Raw genomic sequence first — 23,304 nt, 5'->3', positions numbered from 1 at the left:
TTGTTTTCCCGCTCTAAAACAAGGTGCCGTTTAAGGTGCGTTCAGGCGGCTACCTTGGAAGCCTGGAGGCTTCAGGTTCCTTTCAACCTGCTCTATGGGGCTGGCGGGGGGAAGCCCACCACCAGCCCCAAAGAGCAGGCCAGAGAGCAGTGGAAAGGCGCAGCGGAGAGGCTGCTGCCATAGTCGCACATCACCTCTCCAGCTGGGAGAGGGTCGTGCGGCTATGGCTTCTTTAGCCCCCGTGCACGCTCTCCCAGCTGGAGAGGTGACGGGCGGCTATAGAGGTTCCTGCTATAGCCGCCCATCACCTCTCCAGCCGGGAGAGGGTCGTGGGGTGCTTCTTTAGCCCCGTGCGCGCTCTCCCGGCTGGAGAGGTGACGGGCGGCTATAGAGGCTCCTTCCATAGCCGCGCGTCACCTCTCCAGCCGGGAGAGGGTTGCGGGGCTATGGTGTCTTCGCTCCATAGGACGCACACACATTTCCGCTTCATTTTTGAAGGGGAAAAAGTGTGTCCTATGGTGCGAAAAATATGGTAATCCACAGCACCTCCCAGCTTGGGCTGGGAAAGACACCCTGGGTCTTCATCTCCTAAGGAACCACTGCTAAATAGTCCAACAATACTGAGCTCAATGGGTAAATCTTATGTTCTGCGAGCCGTTTTAATGATTCCCTGTCCTTTCTCTAGTTACAGGTTTGCATCCTTATTGGGAAGGGAGAAAAATGCATGTTTACTTTTGTACATTTATTTATTGCAAACACCATTTAATCCTTTTTTTGGCCAAGACACCAAAAAAAATCTCAATAGAAATGTAAAAACAGCCAATGAGCAGCAATGCATTAAGAAGCAGCAATCAAAGACAACACGCAAATAGGAGTGGGCAGAGCTAAAACAACTTGGCAAAAAACCCCATAGTATTAAAAGATTTCAAGAAACCCATGAACACAGGTTGGGAAAAAACATAGGGAAGATCGGAGCCACAAGCAGCTGTGAGGGTGGGGGCAAAAAGTGTGCTGTTGACAATGCATTTCAATCCCAAAAGGAAAGCAATGTCTCTCTCCTCAAGGAATTCATTGCTACGGGATCTTGAGATGGCTGCTAAGCATCTGCTTCTTTTTTATATATAAAGGGCAAATCTTGGGAGGGGAGGCGAAAGCCCATTAATTAAACTTGTGATCAGTAGTATACCAATGAGCAACAGCTCCCAAAGCAGTATTTCCCCCTCCTTGTGACATTACTTAGGCCAGACTGACTACGATTGGGGACAGAGGAATGAGCCTATAACCAGAGACTGCATTGGGATTCTGATGAGTGGACCTGAAAGCCCACAATAGTCAAGCATTGTCATTTAGACGCTTGCATTGGCGCCCTCCATTCTTCCTTCTCTCTTGACCAGTGTGCTTTGTAGACCCTGGCAGCCCCTTGCTCCTTACCTGCCTTCCTTCAACCCCATTTCCGTAAGTGATCAATTTCCAACCTCTTGTGGGAAGAAGCCCTGTTTCTCCTATCAATGCAGGTGCAGTCCTGAAGCCTGTCGCAGGAAACCAGTGGTAGCATCACTGAACCTAGTAGAAGCAGTCCTTATTAGACCAAGTCACAGCAGAGATGCAATTAGTCCATTTAAAAACAAGCCCATTGACACAGTAAGGAAATCTAGAGTTACTTGCACAAACACTTCCTTTTTTGCTGCCCGACTTAAAAAATGCAGTTCGGCAACTCCGATTGATGGCTAACTTTCAGCAGCAGGAAAACAATCCATTCCCAATGTGTTTCTTCACAGAGTCATCCTAGCGTTGGCTACACCAGGGTGGCAAATGTCCTAGCCCCGTCGATGCTTTCTGGCCTCTTGTAGGCCTTGTGCTGGTCTCCCTCGCTGTAGGTCCTTTCAAGGCTGTACTGCACCTTCGCCGCCTGCCTCCGGAACTCCCGTACGCTCCGAATGGTGAGGAAACAGACCACCGTGCTTGCGAAATACAGGCAAGCCACCAGGAGGCCAAAAAGAGCCACGGAAGCATCTCCGCCTTGCACGCTGCAGTTCATGGATGTGTAGCCTCGCCTGGCGTAAAGCCTCTCTCTCTTCTTGCACACCTCCGTCGCGTTGACTTGCAGGACAAAGTGGAGGTAGAGGCCCACAGCCACTATGTACGCCAGGCAAGCGAGGACGTCAAAGACGCACTCCGTGACGAGCAGCCGGACCGAGAGGCGATGGATGGGCTTCCCTCCGGCGACGAGGAAGAGGATGGTAAGGCACAGCAGCGTTAGGCTGAAGGCCACGCCGCCGTAGACGCAAGGAGCTCTCATCTGGTTGAACTGCATGTCCAGGTCCCTCACCTCTTGCAACTCTACCCCTTCAAAGGGGCTGTAGGCGGAATTGATGTTGAAGGAGCCGAGGCCTCCCATGGAGGTGAAGCCGGAAATCGATGCCTGAGCTGCTCCTATGCAGACCAGCACCAAAATGTTAAGTGTGATTTCAACAAACTGCAAGATTCCTGCAGAGAAAGAGAGGGGAAGAGTTAATATTCCTTGTATAAATCCGTGCCTCTGAATAGTTTTGCTGCAGAAAAACTCATGTCTCTGTGTTTATTTATCGGCTATCTTTAAGTGTCAAAACCCTCCTGTAAAATAAAGGGCACAAGCAACGAGGCCATCAGTGCAGTAATGTTAACACTAAATCTGAACCACACATAAGACTAAAATATAAATCCAGTTTGGTCAGATATTCAAGTGCAATCATGCAGACTATGATTACCGATAGATAAAAACCCACCATTTTACCGGAGCGCACAAAGGTTTCTGGGATCTGCAGCGTAGCTGGGTCTCAGGCTTGGATTGCACTCACAGCTCATTACATGGTAAAATTGTTCCAACTAAAGTTGGAAGGGTTGTTTTATAATGGAAAACTGGCCCATATTCTGAACAAGGTAGATGTTTGGAAGATGGTTCTAGCCTAGCCTTCTCCCTGACGTAATATGGGAGAAGAGACCTGCAATGACATATAATTCAACCGGCTGAAGATAAGAAAAGGTAAAGGTAAAAAAAGGTAAAGGGCCCCTGGGCGGTTAAGTCCAGTGAAAGGCAATGATGGGGTTGCGGCACTCATCTCACTTTCAACCGTGACGGAAACCAGAGCGCACAGAAATGCCATTTACTCTCCCACTGCAGCAGTACCTATTTATTTACTTGCACTGGTGTGCTTTTGAACTGCTAGGTTGGCAGGAGCAGGGACCAAGCAATGGGAGCTCGCGGGGATTTAAACCGCTGACCTTCTGATTGGCAAGTCCAAGAGGCTCAGTGGTTTAGACCACAGTGCCACCACAGCTGCTAGGTGACTATCTGGCCTCTGCTTAAAATCATCTGCCGAAGGGGAGTTTGTTGCCTTCCAGGGCAGGCTGCAGAGTGGTGCATTCAGTGATACAAAACTGCACAAGCCATGGAACAGCTTCACGACATAAAACACTCTTTGTCTTGGGGTCCTTCCTACGAGACCCATGCCTGAGCCAAACCTGTAACAATAATGGTAGCTCTTGTCTAAATTTTCCATTCGTCCATCAACAGCCAACTGCATTTAGTCATGCAATGCCTGCAGTTATCACAAGATAGCATGGCCATTTTGAAGCTTCCACCATAGGATAATAGCCATTTAAAAAAATAACAGAGTTAAGAAGTTTTTATGTACTTTACTTCCCCCCCCCCAAAAAAAAAGGACAGGGAGGCAGCAGCATATTACAAACAAACCCAAATAAAGCAACCCAGTCTGCCACAATTAAACACGGGAACAGCAGAGAAAATGCAGATTGCAGACCCGGCCGCTTAAATAACATACAGCTCAGGTTGGGATGTGAAAAGGAACCAGTACTAAAGACATAGCAAAAACAAAATGAAAGTTTTCACAGGTGTTGAAAGGAGAGAAAGCATCGAGGTGAAGCTGCCTTGTGGTTCCACAGTGTGGATGCTGCCTCTGAAAAAGCTGCTCCATATGCCCACCCACTGGTGGGATAGAGAATAGGGTCTTCTCCAAGGATCTTGACCAGTCATACAATCATAGAGTTGGAAGGGAACTTGAGGGTCATCTAGTCCAACCCCCTGCTATGCAGGAATCTCAACAGTTCCCCATCCAGTTTGAAACTTTACCAGGCCCTGCTTAGCTTTACAAATGTGCTAGCAATTTAGACTGGGAGGAGTCAGGGTATTGTGCGGGAGAAGGCAATCCTTTAAATCCCTAACAGGTTGTAACTGGGATAGTTAAAGGGACTGACTGGGCTCAGAAACAACCAGGAACCAATTTAGAGCAAATCATAGAATTGTAGAGTTGGAAGGGACCCCAAGGGTCCACTCGCACTGGTGTGCTTTTGAACTGCTAGGTCGGCAGGAGCAGGGACCGAGTAACGGGAGCTCACCCCGTCACAGGGATTCGAACTGCTGACCTTCTGACTGGCAAGCCCTAGGCTCTGTGGTTTAACCCACAGCGCCACCCGCGTCCCGTCATCAATGGTTACAAGCCATAGTTGCCTATATGCTGCAAGGCTGCATGTCAGTCGCTGGTGAACAGCAACAAAAAAAGGGTTATTGCCTTCATCGTCGCATGGTTGTGGGCTCCCCCCAAGGCATTGGGTTGACAACCGTAGGAGTCCCGATTAGGGTTTTAATGCTGTTATGTTTGACTTCTTGAACATCTTCCAGAGTCCAGATTCTCTTAAACGATAGTGCTCCTACCACGAAACAAGGCAAGAAGAGAGTGAAGGGAAGGGGAATCAAATTAGGGCTGCTAGCACACTGTACAGAATTTGAAGATCTAGTGTTGTCTGTCTGAAACACCAGGCCTTTGCAACAGCCATTGGAAGACTTTTTAGTACGAAGCTTACAATCCTCCCAGCTGCTGGAAGGGACTCAAGGCGGTTGTTGTGCCTTGCAGTGGCAGAACTTCAATAAACCAGGATGCACAGAGGACCTTCTGAAGTCATTGAAGAACTTCTTCCAAAACAATTTCTGGTGGAGTGAATGATCTCTGCCAGGAGCTCTGAATCACCACCCACTGGGATTCCAAGTGAGGCCAGAGTGTAAGGCCCAAATATTAAGCCATCTCCCCCCCCCCCCCCAAAAAAAACCACACTGATAAAGCAGGACTTGAGTACATTTGACCTACATTATTCTGAGGAGTGTTCTTAGTAAGTTATTTTTGTACTACTGTGCCAGAAAGAGTAAATCAGCAATAGGAGTTTGGGAAGGTGCTATATCTTAGGCCTCCTTGCAATGCTGGTACCAACATAAGCCAGGACTGCCTATTAAATACCTTCCAGGCCAACAACACCCAAGCGCACTACAAGGAACTCATTAAGTCACTTTCAGCAGCTAGAAATATCATAACTAGACACTGGAAGGGCCTATCAGGAGTGAACGTAGACCACGTATGGGAAACCACCCTACTAGAAAAGTTAACCAACAAACTCAAACTAGCACTGGGACAAGCTACGGAGCATGCATTCACCCCAGTGTGGTTCCCCTTTATTACACACGCAGCACAACAGGGCAATGACCTATTCCTTGCAACAGCATACAAATCAATATAACACAACCTTGGGACATACAGTGGTACCTAGGGTTAAGAACTTAATTCGTTCCGAAGGTCCGTTCTTAACCTGAAACTGTTCTTAACCTGAAGCACCACTTTAGGTAATGGGGCCTCCCGCTGTCGCTGCACCACCACCAAGCGATTTCTATTCTCATCCTGAAGGAAAGTTCTTAACCTGAAGTACTATTTCTGGGCTAGCGGAGTCTGTAAACTGAAGCGTCTGTAACCTGAGGTACCACTGTAATATAAACACAACCAACCAAGCTTGGGAACCCCTAACCTCTCACAATATCAATAAAAATTAATGAATAAATAAATACACAAACAAAGGACCTACCATGTGATGCTGACACAACCTTCCCTACACTAAGAATAGACAATAGAACAAAAGAACAATATCTCCTTCAATCCCGCTTTCCCCCAACTGCAAGAAGTCTATGACAAAAATGTCTCTCACCAAACGTAAACGAACTGTGAAAAAGATTATGAACTGAAAGTGGAGACAATGGATGTACTGTTCCCTGTTTATCTGTTTGCTTTGTAACACAGAAACCCCCAATAAAAAACTTTTTTAAAACAACAACAACATTATGAACAAACCACCCTGTTGGGTAGAGTGACTGGCCAAAACTCGCCCACCAAGCTTCATGATTGAGTGGAGATGTAGCCCTGGTCTCACCACATCTCAACTAACACTTCCAACGGCTACACCAAACTGGCTCTCAGACCAAGTTCTTTGACTGGGTATTTTTCCATTTAGGTTTAGTTGCAGAAATGCAGCTTGTTACTCCAGACACAATATCTGTTGTCAAGAAGGGGTTACGTATACGCACAAGTGCAATCTTTTCCCATTAGTCTGGTATAATAAAGGCCTCTCTCTTAACGTAACTATTTACCTGTTGTGCAACCACATACGCTCAAACATTTCTGTGATGAAAATAGGGATGTCCCGTTCTGTAGTGATAATTTTACTATTTATACCCCACACATCTTAATTGGGCTGCCCCAGCACTCTGGGCAGTTTCCAACCTACATAAAAACATAATAAAACATTAAACAATAAAAAAAACCTTCCCTATACAAGGCTGCCTTCAGAAGGTTCAGGGTTGGATAACTCCATGCCCTTCAACGAAAACAGGGACATCCTAAGGAAAAGCGGGATATTATAGGATCAAATCAGAAACCAGGATGGCTTCTCTAAATCAGGGACGTCCCCGGAAAATAGGGACACTTGGTGGGTCTGCAACCAACTTAAGAGACATAACATATATATCATTAAAAAAGTGGGTAGGGGGAGGCAAGGAACCACTACCACTGTCTTTAGAAGAGGCACTCACTAAAGGTCTTGATTAATCATCTGAATGTTGGGAGAAATGTGCCCAGGGAGACTTCACAACCTTGCAGTTTGGAAGTTGGAAAAGCCTGAGCAAACCAGCAGAAAGTCCCTGCAAATTTGCCATGTGGAAAGCTAATTAACTTAACTCTATGCCCCTCCTCAAATGTAAAGGAAGACTCAATGGCTGCAGAAAGTAAGTTTTAAATGCAGTTATGCATAGTCCAAATAAATGACCAAGGCTTCCCTAAAGCAATACCAATTAATTACTTGGCCACTTGGGGGCAGGTTAGGATAAACAAATGTCTATCCTGAGTAACACTTTCATGCTGCAGAGTTTGATCTCTCGCACCACTGCTGACTGTGCCTGCCTTGTGTTTTGCTTCCTGTGGAGGAAGCCTCCCTTACTAGCAGGCGAGGCCCCCAAATACCTGCACGTTTGGCCGGAAAGTCTGCGCAGGTGGAATGACACAGTCAAGCAGAAGGATGTCTCCACTCAAAACTAGCCCAGAGTAAGGGGCATTTGGGTTGCAGCCTTAGTCTGCATGCAAGCTTGTGTATACTTACAGAAATGCGTAGGCAACGCCAACAATCCCAAGCAATCTGAAATGACCCCAAATACGAAACCTGGCTTCCCTGAAGGTCTGCAGAGTTTGATCTCTCGCAGAGAGATTCTTAACAAAGTGTACCACCTAGAAGTTAACTGCCAATTGTACCTGCCTTCTGTTTGTGGAGGAAGCTTGCAAAACCTGTCTTTTATTTATATGAGCTGCTGCAAAGTGAGAGGCGGCAGTCAGTCGCTTGGTTTGTTTTATCATATTAGGGCAATGTTTGCCTGCGTACCTTCACAGATGTGCCTGAATTCTCTACAACTCAAGCAGTGGGTATTTTTATTTTTTTATTTTAAAAAGGGAAATTTTTTTTAAAAAAAAAAATCCAATCAGACTCCTTTCCTCCAGCTTAAGTTTCTACCCTCCTTTTTATACTTATCCTAAGTATAGACCGGGGACGCGGGTGGCGCTGTGGGTTAAACCACAGAGCCTAGGACTTGCTGATCAGAAGGTCAGCGGTTCGAATCCCTGTGACGGGGGTGAGCTCCCGTTGCTCAGTCCCTGCTCCTGCCAACCTAGCAGTTCGAAAGCACGTCAAAGTGCAAGTAGATAAATAGGTACCACTCTGGCGGGAAGGTAAACGGCATTTCCGTGCCCTGCTCTGGTTCGCCAGAAGCAGCTTAGTCATGCTGGCCACATGACCCGGAAGCTGTACGCCAGCTCCCTTGGCCAATAAAGCGAGATGAGCGCCGCAACCCCAGAGTCGGTCACAACTGGACCTAATGGTCAGGGGTCCCTTTACCTTTCTAAGTATAGACCAGATTCAATCACTGCCCACTGCCTTAAGATGCTGGTTTTTTATTATATGCTTGAGTCCAAAACAGAGAGATTCTGGGTAGACAGGTCTGCAGTAATGTCAGGGTGCTAATATTACGGAAAGGGTAAGTCCTTAGCCCATGTCCCTGTTGATCCTCCTTAGTTGCTTGGCAATACCTGCAAACACCTATCCAATACTGTGGTCACAAAGCAGTAAAGAAAATTTAAGCCAAGTTTGATATACTTACTATTATATTATTATTATTATTATTATTATTATTATTATTATTATTATATATAGCAGCACACTGAGGGGGGATTTTTCCACTCTAAAGCAGCCATGTGAGTAAGGCTAAAGTGAGCATTCTAGCTAAATGCAAACCTAGCTGACATCAGGTATGTGCTGTTGCACGCGACTGAGGTCATCTCCCAAACACCCCGCTCCTCCATCGTGGCCCTCAATGGGCTTATTGGATCCCTTGGGACAGAAGTGACTTGGTCACTGTTCTCCATGCTCTGGTAGCCTGGACTATCCCAATGCACTCTTCGCAGGGCTGCCCATGAAGACTTTTCAGAAGCTTCAACTGGCCCAAAATGCAGCCGCCCGATTATTGGCTGCTCACATAACCCCTGTTCTGAAACAGCCTACAGTGATGGCCAGTGCATTTCACATTATGTAAGGTTTAAGGAAAATCTTAAAAATAAATTGTAGGAGGGCGGTAAGGGATGCGAGGCTACCAATAGCAGCCAGCCAGCGTGTCGTCCTATCTTACTTCTTTGAGCCTCAGGTGAGAGGAAATGGGGTTCCGTTTCTCTTTTACCTGGAGTCCCAAGAGTTATGGGGTCTCCACCCTGCCTGTTTGTCCTCGCCTCTTCTCACATTCCTGTAACTTTTCTCCCAAGGCCGATTCCCCAAAGAGGGCAACACAAAACCGTGAACAGCATCCCTTACTAGCAGGCAAGGTTTCCATCTACCTGCACGTTTAGCCAGAAAGTCTGTGCAGGTGAAGCAAGTAAAAAGGATGTCTCCACTCAAAACTAGCCCAGAGTAAGGGGCATTTGGATTGCAGCCTTAGTCCGGATCCAAGCTTATGTCAGCTGTATTCTTACAGAAATGCTTACGATCCCAAGCAATCTGAAATGACCTAAAATACAAGACCTGATGCTAGCTTCCCTGAAGGTTACAGAATCCAACGGAGGGCTTCTTTGCTCCTCCAGCTCAAGATGAGTTCAACTAAGGCCTAAGCATGCCGTAACAATAGTTCCAATATTCACCCCACAGCGATTTCTATCAGTATCAAAACACTTGCCCGATTCATCAGAGAGAAGTAACAAAGATGCTGCTGTGTACTCCGAGGAGTGGAATTTAGAGGATTTTAAAGGAAAACCCAAAAGCGCTGAAGCTGTGGTCCTGAGGGAGGACCCCAGAGGAGCAGTGCTCAAAAAGGAATGAAGGAAACAATATTTATTTATTTTCACAATATCCTGGCTTTCCTCAGAAGAACCTAAAGGCAGCATTCATGGGTCTCTCTCTTGCTCAGAGCACTTTCTTCACTGGAATTGAAGAAAGAAAGAAAATTCTGCATCCAAGAGCCCTTTCAATTCTTTTTTTAAAAAGCAGCTAGTTGAATTATTAGGCTAGTTGAATTATCTTTTTGCCCCTGAACACTGTACTGGGATGAAGGTGTGTGTGTGTGTACAATGGAATACAAGATAGGAGAAGGTTGCAGAAATCTAGGAAAGGGATGTTCAGAGCATGGACCATGGTTTTTGCTGAGATGATGGGAGAGGAAGAGCCGTATTTCTGCAGCTTTGTAAAGGGAGAAGGGGCATAAATCAGCAACAAAGGGAATACAGAAGACAAAGGGTAGAAAGCTAAGGCTACATGCCTGTGAGATACAGAACTCTGAAAGTTATTTATTTATTTTTTGTTGTTGTCGTCACCAACAACATTTCCATACCTTCTATAACCATCTAGTACCCTATGCGGGTGGATCACAAATTAAACAAAACAAAACAGCATGTATTTTTTTAAAAAAAGCTTTCTACATGCAGGGAAATATCTCCTGAGTTACATATACAGATCTGCTGGCATGTTTCCCTAACTGCATCAAAAAAACAAAACAGAACCCATAAACGCAGATACATGCATATAGTATTTATATGCACAGTTCATTCTCATATATTTGCCAGTCACAGAATTTGATTATTTTTTTTAAGGCAGAGATCTGGTTAGTTTTGACGCAGCACCTCGATCCCAAAAATAAGGATGCTCTTCTTAGGGCAGTATGACCTCTGTTCCAGTTCCTTTAAGATTCTGATTAAATGTTCTGGTCGTTAAGCGGGGGGAAGAGTAGCTTTCAGACACACATGAATTTATGCTGGTTTATTAATGCATGAGCATATCCTGGGGGAAGGAGGGGGAAATCACTTTATAGCTATATCCTAATTTTATTTGCTGATGGGATTCAATTTAGTCACTTGCTAATTTGCAAATGGGAAGTGCCCTTCTTGTGGGCACACAGGTGACACTGAAGACGGAAGGCAGGGAAGAGCCGTGGTCAAGGAAGCAAGGTACTTGCTTTGTGAAGAAAGAATGGCAAGGAAGCTGGAACATAGGTGTGTGAGTGAATAATCTGGAACTGCCCAATGGAGGAGCATTTTTTGTATTATTATTAACAACAACAACAACAACAACAACAACAACAACTGGAGATTGAACCTGCAAGGAAGGTCTTCCCCCAAGTCATTTCAGTTGGGGCATTCACACAACAGAATTCTTCTATACACTCAAGTTCCATTGAATTCAATGACACTTACTCTCAGGTAAGCAGACACAGAACCATACCCTCCGAATCTGATATTGCCTGCAGAACCGACTATACATTTATTTGGCTAATGGTAACAATCTGGTCGTTTTGCAAAATGCTGTCCTATTTTAGAGTTTAGCTCTCTCTGCAATCCTTTTCTAGACCAACTTTTACTCTGAACTCTCTTTCAAGATCACAATATTCCCTTAAGGCAATTCCTGCCCCGCCCCCCCCCGCCCCGTTTCTGTCAAACTGTTGAAAGAGTTCCATTTATTCTTGCCTTCCACCTATAAAGCACACTCAAGTTTGTGCTCATTCTATCAAAAAGAGGTTCTCCGAGTAAACATAATTGACAAATGCTTGACTTTACAAAACTATTAATCTCTCTCTCGGTAGATCTAGTTGTTCAAACATGGAAAGCAATGAACCATTTAAAACACACACACCCCTACCTGTAGACTGAAATAGCTAAAAATGGTACTGAAAAACAGCAAGACCACTTCATCAAGTCCAGAGATCCAACTCTAATCTCTGGTCTCTAGACCTCTAATAAGGTCTAGGCATACCAGTGATGGAAAAAATTGCTAGGTATTTTACTATGGCAGATGAATTCATATTAACCACAAATAAGTCTTCTTACCCATTTGATATGTGATTATATCCACAGGGAGAGCTATTTATTAGGTAGCTGGATAACGCGGATTCACAGCACAATTCTATACATGTGTGCTCAGAAGTTAGTCCCATGTACTGCAGCCTACAACAAACATCACATTTCTGTATGGTCATGAGTATGTGATAATGCTTACCAAATCAGATAACTCTTCTCTGGTTGCAGCTGCTCTCCAATGACATTTAAGGGTGCTTCCAGGAGGCAGGTGTTTGATATTGCAGACAATGTATTCTATCAGATTTTCCACATAAGGGAAAATCTGGATTGGGGAAGGAAAGACAGGCTGGTATTTACCGTATTTTTCGCTCTCTAGGACGCACTGGACCATAGGGCGCACCTTGTTTTAGAGGGGGAGAACAAGGGAAAAAAATTCTCCCTCTCTCCGCGCAGCACCCCTTCAGCGAAGCGGAAGGAGAAACGGAGCCCCTTCCATTTCTCCTCCCGCTTAGCTGAAGGGGCGCTGCGCCTTAGCTGAAGGGGACCTACCCTTCAGCGAAAGGAACCCGAAGCCTCCGGAGCGCAGCGGGAGCTCCCGTTGTGCTCCAGAGGCTTCAGGCAGCTATCTTTGAAGCCTGGAGAGTGAGAGGGGTCAGTTATTTTTAAAAAAGATGACCACAACTTCTGAGGACCCAAGGGAGAGCTTGATTGGGCTGGGGTGGGGGCAGGGAACAGAAAACAGCTTGTAATTCTCTTTAGTTTTCTCCTGCCAAGTGAGCATGCTGGGTAGAAGCCAAGGCTACAAACCTTTTTAGTTGGCAGTTCCATTGAACAAATGGAACTCACTTGTAAATAAATACGCCCAAGACTGGGCAGCTCTTGCTTCCCTTGAGAAGGTCAAAGGGGAGAATTTGGGGAGAGGGCAAGAAATAATGCCCAAATGCCTGTAATAAGCTCAGAATGAGCTGCAGGAAACTTCACTTTGCTATATAGCTCGAGATGCCTTAATGTCATATAACATTAACAAACTGACAAGGAAAGAGTAGCCACACACGAAAAATGCCAACATTCAGCTGCTGCCGGAAGCTGAACTTCACATTGGCTGAGGTGAAACTTCAAAAAGGGCCAAGGGAGTGGAAGGCTGGAATTTAATGCATGAACTAAAAATAACTGGCAAAACCCAAAGCTGAAAAGATTCTAGTGAGATATATTTAAAATAGTCATATGAGGTGAATTTTGTAAGAGACTCATGATGATTTATTTTGCTGAGGTGCTGAGTGGAGAATCAGTATCCTAAAGGTTCTCTCAAGCTTACAATTTGCGACACAACCTCATAAATTGCGTTGTGTGCTGAGAAGGAAACACAAGTCACGAAATGATGAAATCTGGCTACTGTGCTGGAAACTGAATGTTAAGTAAATTCGGCTGTGCGTAATCCAAGGTAAGCATTTAAAGGTGTGCTTCATAGCTTCAGACTGAGCACCTGTCTCCAAGCAATGGAGCCAACCACACAACACTGTTAAAAAACAGACTGTGATGGCCAAGGTATCATTCTCCATTGCCTTTACAACTTTTGGCTAGGAGTTTGGGAAAGGGGACACATACTGTTATTTAATCCCAAGAAATGAAATCGGCCGAGTATCATGATTACCATCCTTTCAGCAAGGGCACTGAAATATGCAGTCATGCTGGATTCTCCAAATAATAGAAAAAACTGAAACATTTGACTCCCTGGGGTCACTGAAGATGTATGTGAAAACCTGCGGCTCTTTAAACCTTTATCAATGACTATTTGATATGCTAGAAGATTGCTAGCCAGGTGTGGCCAGTAAGTGCCCCCATTTGTTATAAAATTGGATTTGGCTGCAAGCTGTGAATTTAAATTACTTGATCTCCCCATGTTCTTTGTTCTGCCGGAGGAAGACTTCAGGGAAAGCTGAAACCTCTTATTCTTTCTGCTCCCCCAACAAAAGATCCACTTCTACTCCTCTTTAAACAACTTTGTGGATCAAAGGATGCGATTGAGTAGAGTAAGACAAATGTTTGCATACCTCTTCTGGAACACAGGTTTGAGCACTTCTCAGAAAAAGTCTCTTTTCGAGGATAAAACAACGGTGGTGAAGAATCAACATATTCCTGCGCTGTTCCTGGGTTGTTTTGGTGAGGGTCTGCAAAAGCTGTGGGATATCTAGGATTTTCCGTTGTTCCTTCTGTTGACCTACAGGCGGAGAAGGATAAAGAACTGATACCTTAAGCATCGCCTTCTTAAAACTTATTTTACTTTAAAGTGATTTCTACGCCACTTTTCAAGGTCATAGATCCTCCCATATGTTCCCACCCACCCAATACTCCCTTTATCGTTTGAAACCCTGCTCTGGAATCCTCTGCTGTCCAACACCGAGAGGACAGCAGCAAAGAGCAGGGGCATCTCAGTGCTGGCACCACACTGTGGAATGCCCTTTCAGTGGAGATTTGACACACCCCAACACTTCTTATGGTTTTAAATAGTGGAAAAGGTAAAGGGTCCCTGGAGCAACTACGGGGTTGTGGTGCTCATCTTGCTTTCAGGCTGAGAGAGCCAGTGTTTGTTCACAGACAGCTTTCCGGGTCAGGTGGCCAGCATGACTAAACTGCTTCTGGCACAACAGAACACTGTGACGGAAACCAGAGCACATGGAAATGCCATTTGCCTTCCCGCCTCAGCGGTACCTATTTATCTACTGGCGTGCTTTCGAATTGCTAGGTTGGCAGAAGCTGGGACAGAGCAACTGGAGCCCCCATCGCGTGGATTCGAACCGCCAACCTCCTGATCAGCAAGCCCAAGAGTTTCAGTGGTTTAGACCACACTGCCACCCATGTCCCCTTTTAAATAATGGCAGGCAACCCCTAACCCACCTAATTAGGGCTGGTAGACCCTCTTTGGCCTTTGAGGCCATTTTTTGCAAGCCATGCCCTGCAAACATGTCAGGTACTGAAATATGATTTTGCAGGCACTGCTGATAAGTAGTACCTGTAAATTCTTGTTTCTTTGCAAGCACTGACAATCGGCTGATCCCCAGCCCTTGCAAAGAGCTATGCCTTTGCTTGCATGGTTTGATTTAAAATGCTTCGACTGACATGATGTTGATGTCAGGTTATTGACAAGCAGGTGGCCCCATCCACCTGTCAAAATATAATACGAGACTTGGAGGGGGCTGAACCACCTGGCCTGCTTGTCTGGAAGCTGTTCTTCATCCTAGGTTATTAGCACTTGGGTGATTTAAGAAGGTCCTCAGCAGAAAAAAATTATCTCTCCTTGTTATGAATATGTAAAGGCTATTTCCTTTTTGTATGTCTTCACTTTGGTTTTGGGTTTTAACACTGAATATTAACAAGGCTCTGTGCATGGGGGGGTGGTTGTTCCCCATTATTTAAAAGGTACCATTAACAGCATTTTAGCTCCTTTCCATAACAGCTATCATGCTTGCCCTTGGTCACATACGGCCCTGCAAACTTGTTTTCAAAGTTTACTGAATTACTAACCTTAACATTGCCAGACTGTTATTGGCTTTCGCTTAATGTTCTTCGGATTTCTTATTTTAATTATTATTCCAACCCTAAGCCAGCATTTATTCACTCAGTTAGATTTTCCAGTCCTAGCATCTTTTGCATTCATCTGTTCTCATTGGCAGAATTACAAGTACACCAATGCAACTGTAATCAGCAGACATTAATTACCGTGGTCCTGCATACGAACTACACTGTCACCAATTAGAAGCGTCACCCACTTTGCCGCTAGCTTTTTCTCTTCTAATGAATATGATCTATAAGAACAAATTAATCAATTGGTTGTAGGCATAGGTGCCAAGATGTTAAAGTCTGGCAGGGCAATAACCCTTCCTCCCCACCGCCTTGACCTTTAGGTTTTGTGTTTTGTGCACTGAACAGCTGTACAACATAAGCTGTGTGATTTATAAGTCTTTCTGCTAAACAGAGAGCAATCCCTTGGACACCAGGAATGCAGCTGCCTCCCTCTTTTAAACAAGCCACATGCCAGAAAATAAGATGCTCCAGAAACTAAGAGTGACGGTGATCACAAACGTGAGCTCTGTCCCAACAACCATGGTGGCTGGCTGTATTGAAAAGAGAGTTCCTGGAAGACTTTGAAATTGCCTCATTTAAACGCTTGCGCACGCACTCTCTCTCTCTCTCTCTCTCTATATATATATATATACAGTGGTAAAGGTAAAGGGACCCCTGCCCATTAGGTCCAGTCGTGACTGACTCTGGGGTTGCGGCGCTCATCTCACTTTATTGGCTGAGGGAGCCGGCGTACACCTTCCGGGTCATGTGGCCAAGCATGACTAAGCCGCTTCTGGCGAACCAGAGCAGCACACAGAAACGCCATTTACCTTCCCGCCGGAGCGGTACCTATTTATCTACTTGCACTTTGACGTGCTTTTGAACTGCTAGGTTGGCAGGAGCAGGGACCGAGCAACGGGAGTTCACCCCATCGTGGGGATTCGAACTGCCGACCTTCTGATCATCAAATCCTAGGCTCTGTAGTTTAACCCACAGTGCCACCAGCGTCCATATACAATGGTACCTCGGGTTAAGTACTTAAATCCGTTCCGGAGGTCCATTCTTAACCTGAAACAGTTCTTAACCTGAAGCACCACTTTAGCTAATGGGGCCTCCTGCTGCTGCCACGCCGCCAGAGCACGATTTCTGTTCTCATCCTGAAGCAAAGTTCTTAACCCAAGGTACTGTTTCTGGGTTAGCGGAGTCTGTAACCTGAAGCGTATGTAACCCAAGGTACCACTGTATTAAAATAAAATATAAATATATTTAAAAGTCTAATGCTTTAGAATAATGCAGCCTCAGTGGATTGTAAATAGAGGGAGGGCATACATATTTTTAATTCAGTGTCCCTCCCCTCCCCCATGGAAGGAGACTATTTACATCTAAATGGACGCTCACGTGAATGTTAATAAGCCAGCAAAAATAAAGCCAGGACTTTGTATTGTGTTGCATTGGAATGTTCTCAAATGGCTCAGCCACTCCTTTATAAGAAGGAAGCAAAAAGTACAAGCGAGCGCCAATTTATGTGTGTGCACAGGACCGCAGCCTCAGTCACCTTCGTTCATAACAATGCCATCCTTTCCCAGTACACAGAACTATTATAATGTCATGCATGGAAAGATACTGGAGGGAGTTGTTACTCCCTGTCCCCACGGCGATGCCTTTTCTGGCTTGGAAATCACCCATGAAGACAGCTCCATCTGCACTACCCTTAACAAACTACAACTCCCAGGATGCTTTGGGGGAAAGCCGCAGCTGTTTAAGGTGGCATGATGGACCCCAAAGAGTAGAAGAAATGTGGCATACTGTGCATTATTTGGCTCCCTGCTTACTGACTGTGTCCCGTTTTCATTTTTTAAACTTACCTTCCATTTGAAGCGTATGGTTTCCTATTTCTTTCTTCAATATATCGGCTCTCCCTCTGTCTGTAGTCTGTATTGTGATGAGGTCTCTCTGAGTGAGCCATCTCCTGCCTTGCTGAAGTTGTCTGCAGGTACAGAAAACACAAAATCTATTGATTCAATTTGCTGAATGACTAGCGTTTGCAAAACAACATTACATTTATTACTCAGTAAGGAAGACAAAGGTGGGGGTGGGGTGGGGAGGGGCAGGTAATTCTATGTAAGCAAATTGCAACTGTAGTCTTTTTAAAGCTTGTGGTATCATATGTGTCAAAATTAGCAGAGGACCTTCCAAAAAACAACAACCCTCATATAGGCTGAAGCTGTGAAAGTTAGGAAAATACTAATGGGGGGGGGGGATGAGAGAAATACTAAAAACAAATGGAGGGGGAAATCCTGCTTTATTTTAAGCATCAGCAAAACCCATACAGTGGTACCTCAGGTTAAGTACTTAATTTGAACCAGAGCAGCGCACGGAAACACCGTTTACCTTCCTGCCGGAGCGGTACCTATTTATCTACTTGCACTTTGACATGCTTTCGAACTGCTAGGTTGGCAGGAGCAGGGACCGAGCAACAGGAGCTGCTAATTATACAGAATCACACCAGCGGTCCGTTTAAGACTAAGTCAATTCTATCGAAGCTGATCAGGAGTGATGCTCCAAGATCAATTCCTGGATATTGGGACCTTTTTTTGCATGCAAAGCAGGTGCTCTGCACTGACCTATGGCCCTTCCCCCAATGATGGGAGAAACTGCCTTCTTCCTTCTACGCAGGAGCTCCAGGAATGCTGCCCTGCCCTACACCTGGCAGTTCGGATTGCAGGCTACTCTCCCCCCTCCCCCAATCCAGTCTTTGCAAAGTTGGATTTGCTGAGTTTCAAGAGTGCAAAATAATAATAATAATAATCCAGATTTTTTTCTCCTTCTCATTCTCTGCAATCCAAAAGCCTACCCAAAAATCCCAAAAAAACTCTACCCAGGAGGAGGCACAATATTTAAAGGGATCCCCGTTGTGTGGACAGAGTGAGGTGTCAGGTGTCTATTGATGTGCGTAGGGCTGCTACCTTTGCTGTGGCAAAATACAGGACAGGGCGGGGTACTTGGGGGTGCAATTCCCCCCCCCCCAAATCTGATGCTGAAGTGACTTCAAAGCAATCCATTACAATCTATCGCAACCTAACAGGATGGGAATGGGTGTAGCGGGGGGGGGGTTGCCCCCCTAAATCCTCAAAAATCATTGAAAAGCAATAAAAATGCTAAATTAACCCTCCCCCTAGCAGAAGACTGCCCCCCCCCAAACAAAAACCTGCCTCCCTTAATGTCCTCTTTTATGGGGGATTTTTACCCGTGATCTTCCCCCCCCCCCAAAAAAAACCCTCAACTAATTTTGGGAGCGATCTCCTTTATATATATACAAAAAGCTCCACCTGTGCTGAAACCTTTTACACATCCTTTCAAAAAACACGAGTTTGGAGAGGACTTGGCAGAGATTGAGAGACAGAACTGAAACACAATACTGTTATCGATGCAGGGCGTATCATTTCACACTGAAATACAGGTGGCAACTCTGGTAGCGGGGAGGAGGCTGGCATGAAACCCCCGAACCTCAAACTGGGCGGGAATTGGCAAAGGTTTTGGGGGACCACTACCCCTCCTGCTCTGAAGCCACACTATATTTACTGGTTTGGCGTATATCTCCCATTTCCCTGGGACTCACCTCCGCGCTGCCAAGAGTCTCCTCGGCAAGGCCCTCCCCACAAGCCCAGGCGCTCAGGACCTTTGCGCCCTTGCTGGAGGCACGTCGGAAGAGAATTCGGGCTCGAAGTGGGCGCAGGAGTCTCCTCTGTTTCCTCCCGAGAGGCTCTCCGGAGACCAGCAGGGCGGCATTTCCTTGTTTTCTCTTTGTGTGTGAGAAAGAGAAGGGGGGAGAGAGAGAAAGAAAGAAAGGAGGGCGGCGGAGGGGGAAGGAGAGCGCGCGCAGGTAGGACTGGCCCGGGTCCCGCCCCTCGGCTCTTCTTCTTCTTCTTCCTCAGGGGAGAGGCGGGTTTCGCTTGGCGCCGCCCGGAGTTTCACCGGCTCTCGATGTCCAGAGGAGTGACCTGCGGAACCTGAGGGCAGCCAGCGGGAGGGGGCGGGCCCAGGAGGACGGAATGGCGCGGCCTCCACGCGCTCTGAGGGGCGAGGGCGCGCGCAGGTGGCGGCGGGGAAATCAGCCCCAGGGAAGGGAGCAGGTGCAGCAAAAGGGCGAGGCTCCTGTGGAGAAAGGGGGTTTGCAAGAAAGGCAGTGCAAGTAGGGAGCCCACCTGTGGCGGGAACGTGGTCCTCAGAGAGAGAGAGAGAGAGGTCTGAGGGCAAAAAAGTGAAGAGTTGATTTATGAATCCTGTGGAACGCCCACCCACCAGATGTCAAAGAGAACAACCAGACTTTTAGAAGACACCTGAAGGCAGCAATGTTTAGGGAAGCTTTTAATGTTTGATGCATTACTGTATTTTAATATTTTGTTGAAAGCCGCCCAGAGTGGCTGGGGAAGCCCAGCCAGACGGGCAGGGTATAAATAATAAATTATTATTATGAATTGCTTCCCATAAAGCGATTTAAGGTAGTGACCTGGGGTGGAATTTGACATTGCGATGGCTCCATTTGCACAAGCATTGCAGTTTGCTAGGTACAGTGATTCACACACATGCTGTTCTGGGGGTTCTCCACAACAAGCCATAAGTCCAGATCTCCAGGGAAGGTTTTATGTTCCCTTGCTATGTGTCACCTTCCAGACCCAACTGCATTTGCAAAAGGGCAAATTTAAGCATGCTAGAGATACACGGCACCATAGGGACGCGGATAGCGCTGTAGTCTAAACCACTGAGCCTCTTGGGCTTGCCGATTGGAAGGTTGGCGGTTCGAATCCCCACAACAGGGTGAGCTCCCATTGCTCTGTCCCAGCTTCTGCTAACTGAGCAGTTCGAAAGCACACCAGTGCAAGTAGATAAATAGGTATTGCTGCAGCAGGAAGGTAAATGGCGTTTCCATGCACTCTGGCTTCTGTCACGGTGTTTCGTTGTGCCAGAAGCAGTTTAGTCATGCTGGCCAAAGCTGTCTGTGGACAAAGGCCGGCTCCCTTGGCCTGAAAGCGAGATGAGCGCATAGTCAAATTTGACTGGACTTAACCGTCCAGGGGTCCTTTACCTTTATATTCTGAATATGTGTGGTTTTGGCTGGGCTGGAAGCTGGAAAGAGAGAGCCCCGACTCCCTCAGCTGAAGCAGAGCAGAGACTGTGGTGTCTTTGTGACATATGGTTTATTTACACATATATTCAGCCTGAGCCTGTGATGGAGGGGTTCAGAGCACCTTCCTTGCTCACCTAATGCCCAGCTTAATCTACTTCCTAACCCACTAGTCTCTAAACTTAGCTCTCTTTATCTGCAGAGGGAGGGAGGGAGAACCCCCTTCATTTGCATATCAAACGGTTTCTTTGATCCTGTGTTGTGCTAACGGATGATTACCTCAAAGGAAATTAGCCTGACTCAATTAACACTTAACTCACGTTGATTCTCTAGGATTATCGTTGTCTAATACACACCTTAGGAAGTTTGCCTGGCTTAATTACCTTTTAACACATGCTAATTAAAGGATTAGAAGCCTCTAGAACACAGCTCAAATACACACATGGATCTATCTTAAATACACATGAGTCTGGCTATTTTAGCTACATGGGTCTATCTTAAATACACACAAGTCGGGCTATTTTAGATACATGGGTCTATCTTAAATACACACAAATCTGGCTATTTCCCAGCTTAAATACTGCAAGGCTTTTTTAATTCTAACACTATTGGTTCAGGGACTTTAGGGTGTCTTGCACCCATCGACTTATAACAGTACCATTCCTAATTGTCACTAGGGCTACAGCTCCAAACCCACTTAACCCCAGAGAAAGCACCACTGAACCCCATACGTCCAGCTTCTGAGTAAACACATATAGCAGGTGTGGAGAACTTCAGGCCCAGGGACCAAACGTTTTACACTCCCTGAGCCATGCTTCTCACTGCCTCTGCTCTGCACCCATCTTGCGTGCTTATGCCTGGCTGGAATGTGTCCTTGAACTGTGCAAATGCCTTTTGCTTGCCTGGGTGGAGGATGGAGAGATGCATGTGCAGAAATTTCTCCCTTTGGCATAGCTGGAATGTATCAAGGTAAGAGTCACATCTATTGCTCTTGGGCTGGGAAAGGTCCCTTGCCCTTGATAGTGTAGGACTGAGCTGCTAGTAGACCAGTTTTACTATTTCCAGACCACTTAGTTCCACTTCTGAAATGCAGTTTACTAGAATATTAGCATTTTAAAATAGTATTTATATTTTTAAAATTAGACTACTTGTTACACAGGGACGCGGGTGGCGCTGTGGGTTAAACCACAAAGCCTAGGACTTGCCAATCAGAAGGTCAGTGATTTGAATCCCCATGACAGGGTGAGCTCCCGTTGCTCGGTCCCTGCTCCTGCCAACCTAGCAGTTCGAAAGCACGTCAAGTGCAAGTAGATAAATAGGTACCGCTCCGGCGAGAAGGTAAACTGTGTTTCCGTGCGCTGCTCTGGTTCGTCAGAAGTGGCTTAGTCATGCTGGCCACATGACCCGGAAGCTGTACGCCGGCTCCCTCGGCCAATAAAGTGAGATGAGTGCCGCAATCCCAGAGTAGTCCACGACTGAACCTAATGGTCAGGGGTCCCTTTACCTTTACTGGTCACACAGCCTGGCAATGGCTGCTGGATAAACTTCCCCCTCCCCCAAAAAACCTTGCTGTTATAAGGTAAAGGTAAAGGTACCCCTGCCCGTACGGGCCAGTCTTGCCAGACTCTGGGGTTGTGTGCCCATCTCATTTAAGAGGCCGGGGGCCAGCACTGTCCGAAGACACTTCCGGGTCACGTGGCCAGCGTGACAAGCTGCATCTGGCGAGCCAGTGTAGCACATGGGACGCCGTTTACCTTCCCACTAGTAAGCGGTCCCTATTTATCTACTTGCACCCGGGGGTGCTTTCGAACTGCTAGGTTGGCAGGCGCTGGGACCAAACGACGGGAGCGCACCCCGCCGCGGGGATTCGAACCGCCGACCTGACGATCGGCAAGTCCTAGGCGCTGAGGTTTTACCCACAGCGCCACCCGCATCCCACATTGCTGTAATAGGGCATCAGAAAAATAGTGGATAATATGCTCAACTTCTCTAGGGTCCCGGTGCAGAGCTGTAAGTTAAATAGAATATTGTGGTTATCTTCCAGCTAAAATGGTAGAGGATAACTGAAATCAAAGAAGGATAAACACATTTCTCAGGATTCATTTGCTAATGTCAAACAGTTGTCAAATACACGAACCTGCAGGATAGCTCAATTGAGCATGAGACTCGTAATCTCAGGGCTGTGGGTTCGAGCACCACGTTGGGCAAAACAGATTCCTGCATTGCTCTGGGTTGGGCTAGATGGCACTCATGGTCCTTTCCAACTCTACAACTCTGTGATTCTATGTCAAGGGACATTTAGCCAGAAAAGACACGTCACGTTGACTCTCAGCCTATTTTCTACATACTGGCTATTCACACATTAAGCGGCTCAGCCAGTGTTTCTCAGACTTGGGTCTCCAGCTGTTGTTAGACTACAATTCCCATCATCCCTGGCTAGCAGGACCAATGGTCAGGGATGATGGGAGTTTTTATTTTATTACTTTTTAAATTGAATTTATATACTGCCCTATACCCGCAGGTCTCAGGGCAGTTCACAGGATATAATCAGAATATTTAATCCCAAAGTACATAATCAAAATACAAACAACAACAACCCAATAACCCACCCACCCCCAACAACAGCTGGGGACCCAAGTTTGGGAAACTGTAGCTGCAAGGGGGGTCAGAAAGGCGAGGGAAAGCTGGTGCTAACTCAGCTGCAAATCTAATTTAGGGAGGAGTGCATCACTGTAGACCAGGCATCCCCAAACTCGGCCCTCCAGCTGTTTTGGGACTACAGTTCCCATCATCCCTGACCACTGGTGCGGTTTGCTAGGGGTGATGGGAGTTGTAGTCCCAAAACAGCTGGAGGGCCAAGTTTGGGGATGCCTGGTGTAGACAGTACAGCACACCCTTCACATGATTTAATGCAGTGCAGGCATTACAGTG

General features: G+C 46.2%; 2 protein-coding genes across 4 annotated transcripts in view; one reads left to right on the top strand and one right to left on the bottom strand.

Annotated features, from left to right (window-relative positions):
- The window catches only part of PHLPP1 (PH domain and leucine rich repeat protein phosphatase 1), a 158,260-nt gene extending 156,349 nt beyond the window's left edge, over nt 1-1,911 (top strand). Inside the window, exon 18 of the transcript XR_014513335.1 lies at nt 1,779-1,911. The gene's annotated coding sequence lies outside the window, so the exon portion shown is untranslated. The remainder of the gene's footprint in view (nt 1-1,778) is intronic.
- Nucleotides 534-23,304, bottom strand: part of BCL2 (BCL2 apoptosis regulator) — a 179,374-nt gene continuing 156,603 nt past the window's right edge. For all 3 annotated transcript variants that reach the window (XM_083449503.1, XM_083449504.1, XM_083449502.1), the window contains 3 exons: nt 17,114-17,235; nt 13,739-13,905; nt 534-2,487 (listed from right to left, as the gene is read on the bottom strand). In XM_083449503.1, coding sequence (XP_083305629.1) covers nt 1,796-2,487; nt 13,739-13,905; nt 17,114-17,235 — 981 coding nt within the window. In that variant the 3' untranslated portion in view covers nt 534-1,795. The remainder of the gene's footprint in view (nt 2,488-13,738; nt 13,906-17,113; nt 17,236-23,304) is intronic.

The sequence above is a fragment of the Podarcis tiliguerta genome (assembly GCF_965153285.1).
Source record: "Podarcis tiliguerta genome assembly, chromosome: 7".
NCBI classification, from domain to species: Eukaryota; Metazoa; Chordata; class Lepidosauria; order Squamata; family Lacertidae; genus Podarcis; species Podarcis tiliguerta.
This window is presented reverse-complemented; position numbering and strand designations above follow the sequence as displayed.